The 14,540-nt window shown below is 32.0% G+C and overlaps 1 protein-coding gene across 1 annotated transcript in view; it reads right to left on the bottom strand.

Annotated features, from left to right (window-relative positions):
• The window catches only part of LOC142326852 (G-protein coupled receptor GRL101-like), a 289,318-nt gene extending 276,761 nt beyond the window's left edge, over nt 1-12,557 (bottom strand). The window contains exon 1 of the mRNA XM_075369587.1: nt 12,434-12,557. Coding sequence (XP_075225702.1) covers nt 12,434-12,557 — 124 coding nt within the window. The remainder of the gene's footprint in view (nt 1-12,433) is intronic.
• Nucleotides 12,558-14,540: the final 1,983 nt, after the last annotated feature.

The following is a 14,540-nucleotide window of genomic DNA, read 5'->3' as shown; positions in this document are numbered from 1 at the left end:
AAACAAAAAGATTTAACAATCAATCGATATGCTATCGATTCTGGAGTCGCCATCAGGAAATCTTCAGGATACCCTTCATAAGCTGTCCGAGGGCAAACTTCTGTGATGTCTGATAGTTTGATGTTCACCACACTCAAAAAGGGGCGTCTGTGTTTTACCCCATTTATACAGAAAATAGGCGCACCTACCATGCTGAGTCCGTATTCTGTTTAGCGTTGACCAAGTCTTACGTGGCAAGTCAAAACCCGGCGGCCTTTGATTAATACATGGGATTTGGTTATTCTGTTTTAAAACTTATAAATAAATAACTTTGAACTTCTTTATGTATTTCAATACATATTACCTGTATCGATCGTGGTCTGTCAATATCGATTCTTCAGAAAGTTATTAACTGATTTACTAAATTTAATGTAATTGTCTAATCTGACTTGTTGAGTTTCACTAAAAATTTGATAGCATAAAGTTGATCAATATTTTTCTACATCATAAACGTAACGAGGTTATATATAAAACACGACCATATACAAACAGCAATAGCGGGCCACTGACTCAACCGATCCAGTTGAAACTAGTATGTACGTGCAGACAAGGTCACTAGAATACTTAAGCACTGTTATATATCAAGGACGTTTTAAAAAATCACTTACTTTTGGGACGAAACTCTTATAAATTTATTGATTTAAATGATTTTCAGTTATTTTAATGATTGTTTCTTTAATACAGTAAAACTTGGTTATAACGAGATCCAAGGGGCCGATCAAATATGCTCGTTACAGCCGAGCTGTCGGTACTCCCGAGTTGCTACCTCGTAAACGTAAATCTTTGCACCGTATACTGTGTATCTAAGAAGAAGCTGTTTTAAAATAAAATGTGGATGTGTTTTATATTATAGATTAACAAATAAAATTTTGATTTAATGCAATTTTTAGTGCTAATACGTTTTGCTTTTAACCAAAACTGTTTGCGTTCAATGAATTAGCAAAAAAATAAAAATGGTAATAAGTGTGTAGTAAAACTTACCAAAATCATCGAGGAAAGTAACAAATGAACACCATACGAAAATTTCTGTCACACGTTTTTACGAACAAATTGTATTTATTAAATCTAGTTCTAATCTATTTTTTTTTTCATTCTAACAGAATACGTCAAAACTTAATTGCGCATACAAACGAATTATCCTTAAAATAATCGTTTAATTTTGTTTATTTAATAATCTTATGCCTTTAATTATTAAGTTTTGTAGTTTATTAATGTACTCTACTAATTCATCACTTACATTATTAGTCTCACCAAACTCCGTTAATTTTTTAAAACAATCTTTGGCGTCAATCATTGATACGACTGGGAGAGTAGTAGATTCATCTAGTTTTCAGTTTCAGCTTCGCTATCACCTGCATGACTATGATTATATTACTGAGTTACCGCAGTAATAATGTCTTCATCAGTTGTGATATCTGTAGTATGGACGTCGTCATTAGCTTTTGCGTAGTCATCTAATGAGTATTTTTGAAAGGCCGATTTTTTTTGTCGAGTTAAGAATTTGAATCCATTCTGAGAGTCTTATATCGTGTTAATCACGGTAATCTTCCTAGAAATATGGCGTGGAATGAGACCGGATTTTTTAAAACTGTTTCGAATTGTACACCAATCTCGCTTCATAAATCTGATAGAGTCTAAAACCGTCATTTGGAATTCTTTTTTTTTCATCCACGTTCTGAATAATTTTTAAAAGCATTAATCACCTGTAATGAACTTTAAAACTGCGAATAACCCCCTGATCCATCGGCTGGAGTTTTGTTGTGGTATTAGGCGGTAAAAACAAAAGATTTATAAAGGTGTGCACAGACGGATGAACGGGGCAATTATCGATCAATAATAAAATTTTCTGTTATTTTTTGCAATTCCAAATTCCATTTATGAATTTCTTGTTCGAAAATCATTGAAGTCATCTACGCTTTATAATTAAGACACGTAATCAACGGAAAGTTTTTAACATTTTTAAAAATTATGGATTTCTTGATTTCCCTATTGTTAAAAGTTTCCGTTTTTCGCGCCCAGTCGAATATGAGGATAACAAAATCGTTAGCCTAACCTTTGACTGTTTCCCACCAATACTTTTTTCACCTTTAAATTTAAACGTTTTGTCGGGGATTAATTTATAAAATAAGCCGATTTCATCGGCATTAATAATGTCATCTTCATTATAAACCGATTTAATAAGTAGCCAATTATCATTCATCCAATTGCTCACAATTGAACTATCTACGTTGTTAGCTTCCCCATTAATTTTTGAAAAAACAAACTGATGTCAGTTTTTCACTTAAATCTTTTAAAATGTGCTATAGATTTCGATGGACCTGAATGGGCGGTTTTGACCGATCACTGTTTGGCCCAAGTCTTTCCTAAAATTGTGCAAACAGAAAAATAGGAAATATTTAATAGACTGGTGGTTAATTAAAATAAATGCCAGCCTTTGTAATACCGCAATTGAACTTGTACTGTACGTACTGTATAACGTTCAGTTACAAACCTTTTGTTCACTCTTCACACCTGACCTGAACAGGCCTAAGATAAAATGCCACAATATTTACGTATAAATCGTGAATGTATATTTCGTAAATGAAGAAATGAAATTTCCCTTGCGTTGAGATAATTTGGTTGTAATTTAACCTTTTTTGAATTGTAGTAATTAAAAAAAGAAAACTGCTCGTAATAACAAATTTTATGATGCGTCGGTACCTCCCTAAAAGCAAGTTAATGAACATTAATGAGATAGAAAACCAAACAAATCCCGGCACTTGACTCGTTACAACAAATTCTTGTTACAAACGAGCTCGTTATTCGCGTGTTTCACTGTATTTCATAATTAATTCGATTAAATGATCTTATTATATGTGTATATGAATTATAGTATGCATGTTTTCTTGGTTGGATTCAAGTAATGAGTTATATACATATATATTATATTTTAGTGTAGCAAAATTTTAAATTCTTGGAGCAATGGTTTTCAAAGATTCGAATTATTTTTATGTAATCATCAAATCGATGTAGGAATACATTTATAATTAAGACACGTAATCAACGGAAAGTTTTTAACATTTTTAAAAATTATGGATTTCTTGATTTCCCTATTGTTAAAAGTTACCCATCTTTTCAATACTCAGAAATTATTTTGTGAAATTAAAAGTACACTAAAAATTTTTATTTGCTTTTGCTACACTAGATATATTAATTTCATTAAATATTCTCAAAAGTCATTTATTATAGAGCATGGAATTCTTTGTATAATACGAGTATAACTTGGTTTGGTTCAATTAATTGAAGTTCCCTAATTTCAGTCAACAATTCCTTATACAAAAAACATGTAATGTATTAATACATTTTTAAACGATATTTACATTTTAAATAGCAAAGAAATTATTGAAAAACACAGATTTTAGAAATATTTTGAAATATTTCAACATTAAAATTTTGGTATTCTTCGAATAATTTTAATTATTTTTAAATTACTTTAATTTACTTTTAAATTATTTTTCTAGCTTCTGTAAAAAAAAAAAATATGTCCAGAACGTAACATACATTTCTGTATTTTATTTGTACTTATTTTACTTAAAAAGAATTCCTTCCCTAGACAGGCTACGCATATGTCCGTACATTCCACACTTCCGATCGCGCGACAAGGAATGCAAGGGTTTTAAAAAAAAAAAAATTCCAGGAACTTTACTGGCACAAATAAAATAATCCCAGTTTTGTCGTTGTTGTATAAAACATCAAGTAAACCTTTTGATATATATTTTTTGAAAGAATATTTAAAACAACTTTAATAAAAAAAATACCGTAAAAATTTGGTTTTTTAACTCACAAAAGTTTGTTCTTATCCATGAAACATGCGAAAAGTTGTTATATTATGTTTCTGACACATATTTAAAGGTACTTGTGAAGTTTCATGACTGCTTTGCTTTATGATCTGTTTATAAACTTTTTTAAATACACTATATTGTATCGCTGGTCTTTGAAAGTGTATGACATGCGACACTACAAGAAAGAATAAGCGTGGTTACATTAGCTCAATTCATAAAAATTAATTTATATCAAAAAGCTTTTAATATTTTTGTTTTGATTTGATAATTTTTTCAGTCTTTTCAATTTTTTTTTTATAACTTAAATGAAAATTAAAATTAAATGAAAAAAGAAGTTAATTGAATATTTTCTGTAATATAAAAAAAATCTTTCTTAATTATTTTTCTTCTAATATAGTTTACACTTATTGTATGCTATGTTTTAAGCAAAAACAAAAAAAAATTATTGAAATAAGACAAAAAGCTAAGATATTTTTTAGAATAAGAGTTTGCAATCTCTTTCAACTTAAAAAAAAAATAATTATTACAAGGTTTAAGTTAATTAATTCTTGAAATTAAACATTTTTCCCACGATAAATAGAAAAAAAAAATCGTATTTAAAATAAAAAGTATTAACGTAAAACTTATAAACGTAAAATAAAACGTATTTATTTCTGTTTTAGCAAGTGATATCGTTTGAAATATGAACTTTAAACGTACAAAATATGGATTATTTCAAAAGATTATTGCGACTCATCCGTTATAGGAAGAACTTGTCTTTTTTAAGTAGAACTTCATGTTGCAGAAAAAAAGGTCTCGATATTTTTTTCTTAAAATCAATTAATAATGCAACATAATAAAAAAAGAAACGCTACCTCTTTAGGTATTTTAGGAAGATTTCTTAGGAAAGTTACGTATTGTAATGGATACTGGAATTCGACTTCCGGAAAATTTCGACGTATCTTCATGTTTCACATCCTCCTGACCCCAAAGACACCGTCAGCTCAAAAGTTTATATATACTTAGTTTATATATACTAAGTTTATCTATATATTTCACTTTCTTGTGGACACGATAACTGCCGTAATTTTGCGACAATCAGATTCAAAGTGTTCCTTAAAAATAACTAGTCCGAGTTTGTTAACGGCCAAAATCGTATCATGGGGTGGAAGAGGGGCGGTTTTTTCGAAAAAACAAAATATTGCTATGACATTTTTGTAAGTAAAATATCGAATTCGTTTAAATTTCCTACGATTTTTTTTTATAAGGGCCTAAAACTTACGTAAGTAAAGTTTAACGATATCACCAACCATTGGCTCAGGGGGTGGATAAATGGGGGTTTGAAGACAAAAAAATCATATCTCCCTTAATAGGCACAGAATCGCATCGGTTTAAAGTAATCATTAATCCTCTAAAAATTACCTAAAACTTTTGTATGAAACAATTTTTTTTCCCTGTTTAGCCTCCGGTAACTACCGTTTAGATAATTCTTCAGAGGATGATATGTATGAGTGTAAATGAAGTGTAGTCTTGTACATTCTCAGTTCGACCATTCCTGAAATGCGTGGTTAATTGAAACCCAACCACCAAAGAACATCGGTATCTACGATCTAGTATTCAAATCCGTGTAAAATTAACTGGCTTTACTAGGACTTGAACGCTGGAACTCTCGACTTCCAAATCAGCTGATTTGGGAAGACGCGTTCACCACTAGACCAACCCGGTGTTTTCTGAAACAATTTTTGATATGATCAATCCTTACGGCAAGGGATAATTAAAATCAAAAAACAGAAAAAACAAAATATCGCTATAACTTCCTTATTAAGTAAAATATCGAATTCAATTAAAGCTCTTACTATTCTTTGGATAAGGACCTAAAACTTACGTAAGTAAAGTTTTTTGATATCACCAACCATTGGCTAAACAGAATAAAAAGATAATAACTCCGAAGTAAAAGGTTACATATTCTAATGTCGACATGTTACAAAATAGAATTATAAACGAGTGTTCAGGTCTAAAGTAATAAAAAATATTATTGGATTTGCTATATAAAATTAAAGAGATTTTATTTAATAAAACGTAATAACATTAAAATTGCCTATCTTTTAAAAACACAATTTATAAAAATATACGAATAATACACGTGTAATAGCACGCTTATAATAAATTATTACATGAAAATACCAACCATTGGCCCAGGGGGGTGGAAAAAATGGAGTTTTGAAGACAAAAAACATCATACTTCTCTTAATAGGAAAAGTATCGAATCGGTTTAAATTGGTCGTTAGTCCTCTAAACATTACCTAAAACCTTTGTCTGAAACAATTTTTGATATGACCAACCCTTACAGCAAGGGATGACCAAAGTTTTCTGGAATTTTAAGAATATGGGCTTGTCGTATGCTAAACATGGGAAACTTTTTTTCACATGCCACCATTGTCGAATTAAGTAAATCTGAAGTTTTCTTTAATTTTAAGGTGGAAATAGTTTTTATCCCCACTTGGTACAGGTGAAATCTACCTCCGCCTTCCAGCGTGCCGAAAGAAATTTTTTTTTAATTCAGAACAAATATATTCTTCACAATCTAAAAATTAAAACTTAAAAAAAAACTTTCTAAAGAATTCAAGAGAAATTTAATCAAAGTTTCGAAAGTTTGTGTTTAAAATTTTGTATTTTTCCATCATAGGTGTGCCACTTCAAACTTGTGTTTTTTAAATGTATTTGAGCTCCGTGTTAAAAGTAATCCTTAGTTATTTTACGATGAAATTCATTTGTTTTCGATGTCGAAGAATTAAAAATCGAAAATATTTCTGTAACTCATTGTGGCGTCATCATAATTTAAATACAGGCCTGACGTTTTTCCATTGCAACTGCACCACACCAGTTATTTACCAACCAGTAATGAATAATATATAGAGGATTAGTGCTTATACAATATAGTACTGTAAAGAATTGAAAAGAAGGATCAGCCATAATATTGGTAGGTTGAGGTGCATACATAACAAATTATATACAGGAATCCGGATTTACTTTGCGCATTTCGAAGCTAATTACGATTACAGTATCGTAGATCTGAGCTTTTTCTCACACACAATAATCGAAAAACTGAGCGACCCAACTAAGTGGAGTAATAAAAAGTATTGCAAAATAGTACGACATCACATGGAAAGTTACTATACTGAACTAAACCGTTAAATCGGAAATGACTCTTTCTATAAAATATAACACTTATAAAGTACTAGCACTCCCCATGGCGGCTTCGCCCGCGCAATATGCGTAACTTCAAAAATAGGAAATAGTTTTTAGTAATTATCTATGGGCTGTTATCAAAAGTTATCGCTATTCACAATTTACCGGATAAAATAAAATGTTCAGATAAATGATGTGTTCCCAAAATCTAATCTTTAATGAAATCAGGAGGATGTTAAAGTTGTTCAAAATCTACTTTGCTCCTTGCACAGCAAAGTCCAGGAGTTTCACCAATTCATTTTTTGCCATCGTAATGGTTACATATTTTCAGATAGTTAATTCAGATATTTTCCTAGTGAATTTAGATAGTCAATTTCAGGTAGTAATCAATAGATTATTTGAGACCTAATATATTTCTTGAAGGTTGAAACTAAGCAAATTATGTGTATGGCTTTTCCTAACGGAACTTCTAGTTCAGTAAATAAAAATCTACAGAGTGCCACTTTGCTCGCGTGAGGATGAGTTCTTGCGGGTCAAACAAACATTTGATTCTGAAACTAAAGCTTATTGAGATGCCACTCCATGGAGAACTATGGTTTTTAAGTGGCACAAAGCTTTCAAAGAGGGCCTAGAAAATGTTGAAGACGATCCTCGTTTTGGAAGACCAACCTCGTCAACAGACGTTGAAAATGTGGAAGTAGTGCGAGCTGTGTATTGAGCACAAAGAATTTGTACCTCCTGGTTGACAGTTAAAAGGGCCTTTTACAAAGATATCTTGGAAAGACTTCGAAAACGGGCTCAACGAGTCCGAATGGACAATGCACATGTGCTGCACCACGATAACGCGCCAGTTTACACTTCGTTTTCAATTCGAGAATTTCTGACGAAGAAAAACATTCCCCACTTCCACAGCCTCCCTACAGCCCAGATCTAACTCGGTGCGATTTTTACCTCTTCCATAAGTTGAAATTGAAGTTGAAGGGTCATCATTTCGGTATGATTGAAAATATTAAAAAAAAACTGTAACCGATGAACTAGACACACACTTAAGAAAAATGGCTTCCGGTAATGCTATGAACAGTGGAAGAAACATTGGAACCGCTCAGTAACTTCCCAAGTTATGTATAAAAAAGAATTACAAAATTTACGAAGTAAGAGAATAAAATAAACATATTTTTGAAAAACTGCCATTTAATTTTACAAATGTTAAATGATTTGAAATTTTATGAATCTATCAACTCTTTTTCAGAAATTGAAAGATTTTATAAGATATTTTGTAATCGTGGATCCCCATAACCAATTATTGTTCTAAAGAATCACGTATCAATAATAAATAACACTTTGTGATCCATTCATTTCATAATAAGTAATATTTTAATTAATGCTTAGATGAAAAAGTTTTTAAAATGATTTAGAAAAGAACGTAAAAAATATAATTATTATGTTTTAGAGAAAAGTTTTAAATATTTAAAAAAAATTAAATTATGTTTTTATTACTATTATTTTTGTTCATTACTCAAGAGGGAAATAACAACAAACCCCGGATGGAGCAGCGCCTTCTGATATATTTTTGAAGTGTCACAGTTTACGTATATAAAAGGACCACGCCTAAATTAACAATGGAGTTAACTTAAAACCGGATAATTATTTGTACAAAGTTGAAGTTCTAACAGACAAACGAGTTAGTACAATGTATAATTAGATTAATTATTTTCTTCTTTTTTTTAATAAAAACATTCTTTATTATGGTTTTTAAAAACGTAATTTTTAAAATTTTAAATGGAATTAATGTATTTCCTCAGCCTATTTACTTCTTTATCTCTTTTTTTCAACTTTTTTCAGTGTATAGTGCAAAGCAAGCAATTAAATAAAGTGTAGCATTAATTTAAAGAATTTTATGTACTATTCCTGTTAAATGTCTACGTGGATTATTAGAATTGTTCTTAACTCCGGTGGGAAACCGTAAATTTAATTTCAGCAGAGTCAATTCAACAAACTGAGAGAAGTGGTATTTCAACTAAAAACTGTGTAAACAATTCATGCGCTGAGATCCTTATTTGTTATGTATGTGTATTTTTGTTATGCATAATCTAATAAAAATGTATATTTTTTAATGAAGTAAACGTTATAAAAACTCTACAAATATTTTAATACGTATCTGAAAGTTAATATGAAATCTGTATTTTGTTTAATATAATGTATTACAATTATTATTATTTATATTTTTGTTTTATACGAGTATTTTTTCTTTTACTCTTCGTTTACCCCCGCCACCCAGAACCGAACACGCAATTAAGTATAATTTGTAATGAACAGGATTAAAGTAAAGAAAGAACGTATTAATTTAAAATAAATTAAAGTATTTTTACTAAAAAAACAATTGTACAAGTTACAAATTAGGAAGAATTTTCAACAAATTTTTATACTACAGATATATTACAAAACAGTAAAGTGTAAGTTAAGCTCACCGGGCTGGTGTAATGGTTAACTCATCATTGCAAATCAGCTGATCTCGAAGTCAAGAGTTCTAAGGTTCAAATTCTAGTAAAGGCAGTTATTTTTGTACGGATTTGAATACTAGGTCTTGGATACTGGTGTTCTTGTGGTTGGGTTTCAATTAAGCACACGTCTCAGGAACTGTCTACCTGAGACTGTACAATACTACGTTACATTTAAATTCATACATATCATCCTTATTCATCCTCTGAACCTTACAGTGGTTCCGGAGACTAAACAGAAAAAAAAAAGAGTAAAGTGTAAGTTGAAATTAAAAACGAAAGAGAGGAATAAGGCTACTTGCATAAAATAAAACAATACTTAGTTTAACCAAAATATAGTTGTAATATAATGGTTTAAGGATTGTGATGGTGTTCTAGTAAATTCAACAAAACATACGTAAACTTACACTTGAACCAACGAGAATAAAAAGACAACACCATAAAGATACACTTTAGTCAATAGAAGAAGAATTCAATAAAACACAGTTGAGAGACTATAACAAAACCTTCAAAAATTGGCTTAATAATTGCGAACCCCAACCATGCTAATAAAAAATGAAGCAATTAATTGGCCCATAAGAATAAAGACAACACGGAAATCGTAGCTAAATATTTAAATAAACTCCTAAACTGCGAAGAACCGACTGAACACCTAAATTTCAAACAAACACACCAATAACACCACCAAAAAACATCAATCCTCCCACAATAAAAAAATCCACCAACCACTGTGTTAGATGAAAAATTACAAAGCAGCGGGTGAAGATAAGACTTTTGTAGAGATCTGGAAACATGCAGGAAGATCAGAAAAAATTTTCCTTAGCTTGTCAACATCTGGATCAAATAAGAACTACCAGAACACTGTATGACAGCTCTAATTCATCTGCTACACAAAAAAGGAGACATACAGAACCTAATAATTACAGCAGAATCTCACTCCTAGACACAACATACAAAATTCTTTCAAGAATCATCCTCAACAGGATCGGTTCACAACTCAAGAAAGAACAAGAAGAATACCAGCGAGGTTTCAAACTATGGAAAAACTATCCAGACCAGATCATGAGTTTCAAGCTAATAATGGATTACAATAGGAAAAGAAAAAAAAATGGTGATGACATTTGTAGATTGCAAGAAAGCTTATAACTGAACCCACAGAGAATCCCTACTAAAAATTCTAAGACAGCTCGAACATAGGAAATTAATAAAAATACCAAACTATACATACCAATAACACATACCAAATTAATAAACATGATAAAACTGACCCTCACAAACACTAAGTTGAAGGTAAATTCAGAGGCGAGCTCTCGAAACCATTTGAGATCAAAACCAAGGCGATGGGCTCTCATTGCTATTATTATTATTCAATCGTGTTCTAGAAGTGGTAATGAGGAAATGGCTCAAAAAATAGGCTGAAAAATCAACACTAATTATCTTGGTTTCCCTAACGACTTGGCGCTGCCAGCCAACTACATCAAAGAAACTAAATCATAGATATTAGAACATCAAAACATAGCGAATAAAATTGGTCTCAAAATATCATTCAAAAAGACTGAAATTACGCTCCAAAAAACTAACACAATTAAAAGAAATAAACATAAACGGTAATAAAATAAAAATAGTAACCCAGTTTAAATATCAGGGAGAAATAATAACAAACGGTCTAAACGAAAAAAGTCCATCTAAATAAGACGAACCGAGCTAGCTAAAGCACAAAGATTAACCTGGTACATCTGCAATAAAAAATGCCTATCGATAAATGCAAAAATACGACACTAAAATACACTTATAAAACCAGGAGTCACTTATGCAGCAGAAACACTCATCCACCTGAACAAATAATCAGAGAGAAAGAAAGACTCCGAAAATTGGAAGAAGAATTGAAACAACCTGCATAAATAAAAATACAAGAAAGACAGGCAGTGGTGGATTGTGCCCAACAAAGTTGTGATTCTTGCAACACGAGGATGCAAGAACCAAGACTTCTTTTTTATCTAATTAATTTTTTAAATATTATTCATTATAGAAATTACAGTTATAGTAAATATACTTATCAAAAAAATTCCCCAAAAAATGTGATGAAAGACCAATATACGTTTTTTTTTCCCACTACATCCCTGGGCCGGACATCCACTCAAGTATACACGGCCCAGGGATGTGTCCTTGTGACTCTAAGGGGGCCTCCCCACCCACCGGCTGTACGTCCAGCACGGTAGATCAGCCCCCCCGGTTCCGGATCTTTTCTTATTGCTGCTCGCCTTTAATCCTCCGCACGTAAGGGAAGGTCCGGCTATGCCGTCCCCCCCCCCCCACACGCAGAGAACCGGGTCACGGTCTGTACTCTTTTATGCCTGCCTCAAACCGGCGGTGCCAGCCCCAGCAAGCACCGAAGCGCCCCCATGAACCGACACCGCTGGCCGGGACTCGGTCTTTTCTTTATCCCTTTCAAGCAACCCCAGGAGTTCCCACCCCATCTCCGGAACCCGCATACCTAAGCATACGGGCTCTCCGGGGTGGGACTGTCCTCCCTGCCCTATCTTCACGCCTATCGTCTGTGATGCCTCTCCTCTTCCTCTTTAGATTTGAGGACGGTGCTCGCAAAATTGGAAAACCAATCCCAATTGTTATTGGATTGCATTAGCCAGCTAACCAGGTTGTCAGGTCTCAGGTTATTATGCCTTATTTCATGTCTGAGACCTTCCCATCTATAGCAGTTGAATACGGTGTGTTCCGCGTCGTCTTCTTCCTGACAGTACGGACACCTTGACGTCTGCCTTTTCCCGATTCTATTAAGGTATTTCCCGAACGACCCATGTCCTAACTGAATGGTGTGGAAATTTAGTCCGCCTTTCTCCCTACCCAACCACTCTTTCAGATTGGGAATAAGTCTCCTTGTCCACTCACCTGTTTGAGCGGAAAACCATGCTGTTTGCCAGTTGCTAACGACTGTGTCTTCTACCTCGTCTCTTGGCACACCTGCCGCCCTCATGCTTCGGCCTTTTATCTGTAATTCAATGGGAAGACACATAACGCATTGTAAGAAATTGTTCTATATCCTGAGACAACTCGTATTAGTGCTACTCTGTGCACGCTTCTAAGTTTGCGTTTATCGCGTTGTACATTCATTGCAGTGCCCCAGACTGGTGCCGCGTATAAGATAGATGACATCATCGCCGTTGTGATCGACCTTCTGACCACCAGTTTCGGTGCACAGTGGTTATTAAACAGACCTCTTAGAGCCTTAATTGTAGCGGCCACCTTTTGACAAATCATATCTATGTGATAACCGTACTTTAGACTCTTATCTATGAATACGCCAAAGTATTTGACATTACTGACTTCACGAATAATTTCCCCACTTATTTTTATATTTATTCCTCTGACCCTTCTCCTGCCAGAGAGCAAAATGCATTTTGACTTAGCTGGGGCTACTTGGAGTTGGTTGTTATCTAACCATTCGTCTAATAGTTGTAAGGCCAATATACGCAGTTTTGCTCATCTACAAAATATAATGCATAATCAAATTTGTTTTCTATAATGTATAAATAATAAAAAAATATCAAACAATCAACCCCTGCCTCTTAAAATTAAAATGTTTTTTGTTTTCTGCTGCATCATCCTGTAGCTTAAATTTTTTAAAGTTTATTTGAGGTACGAGGCAAAAACAGTTCAGAAATATCTCCAGATCGACTTAAAAGTTTGGAATTCTGAATAACTCTATAAAGTATTATGTTATTAAACCTCAATTTTCTACAACTATTATACGAAGCCAGAAATTAAAAATATTGAAAACTACCTCGCCTTTTTATTTCTGTCCATGATTTTTAAGATAAAACCATCCCTGGATCAAGGATATTAAATTAAACGCGAATTTATTTTTACTAACATTCTGATATTTTTGCATTGACTACAAAATTAGGTCATTAATATTTTAAAATCTAATGATTTGAAATAAATTTGTCAAGTGAAAAATCAGGAAAGTTATCTTTTACAATCTTTTAAAAAATATAATTTTTCAAAAATAAGCAAAAAATAATAATTTAAATTGAAATTTAAGCAAACAAATGATACGAGTATATTAGGTACACACACAATAATCATTAAGTTATATAAATTGACAATTTGAAATAAACGTAAATAAAGCACTTTCTGTATTACAAAAACAGTGTATACTGATATCATGACATGATTTGTAACATGGATACCAAATACTCTTAAATATTGTAACGATTAGAGAAGCTTCCAGAAAGAAGAGAGAGAGAAAATAAAAAAAGTAGAATCTAGAAGGAACAACAAAGGGATTCTTTGCAGAAGAGGACTTATAGGAAAGCATAAAAGGCGCAGACAATGAAAATTGTTATGTTTGAACCATCAAAAGGACAAGGGTACTGGTTATTGCAGTGGCACTGGTATTGATGCAATGAATTGGAAGTAAACGCAGATCAATATCTACTACAGATCCCAATATTTTAAACACCCATTTTGCATACGAAGGTAAAACATACACAGAAAAATTAAGAAATGAAAAATCTTAATAATCCTGCACCCTCCAGTAAATCATATCCTGTTATGGAAATAAATTTCCCATACTCCTTTTTCCTATCTACAACAAACTAAACAGAAATTTTAAACTTTATTAAATCTCTTAGAAATAACTCGTCTCCTGCCATTGATGAGATATAAGCAATAAATATTTAAAAAATAAATAAATATAAATAATAAATATAAATATAATATATATTATATATTATTATATATATATATAATATATAATAAATAAATATAAGCAATAAATTAAAAAAAAATATTTCCTCTTACATTGCAATATTTTTGAAAGAAATAAGTAAATATTTTAGGATTCTTTCCCGAACAATCCAAAGTTGCCTATTATATCCCCGTTTAAATCTGATTACTGAAAATTCCTGAAATTATCACCCAATAAGTCTGTGAAGCTGTTTTTCAAAAGATATAGAAAAAATAATTAACTTTTTTCTTTTTTTTTTTTTGTCTT

Source organism: Lycorma delicatula, chromosome 6 (assembly GCF_047948215.1).
Source record: "Lycorma delicatula isolate Av1 chromosome 6, ASM4794821v1, whole genome shotgun sequence".
Lineage (NCBI taxonomy): Eukaryota > Metazoa > Arthropoda > Insecta > Hemiptera > Fulgoridae > Lycorma > Lycorma delicatula.
The sequence above is the reverse complement of the archived record's forward strand: the minus strand, read 5'-3'. Positions and strand labels throughout refer to the sequence as shown.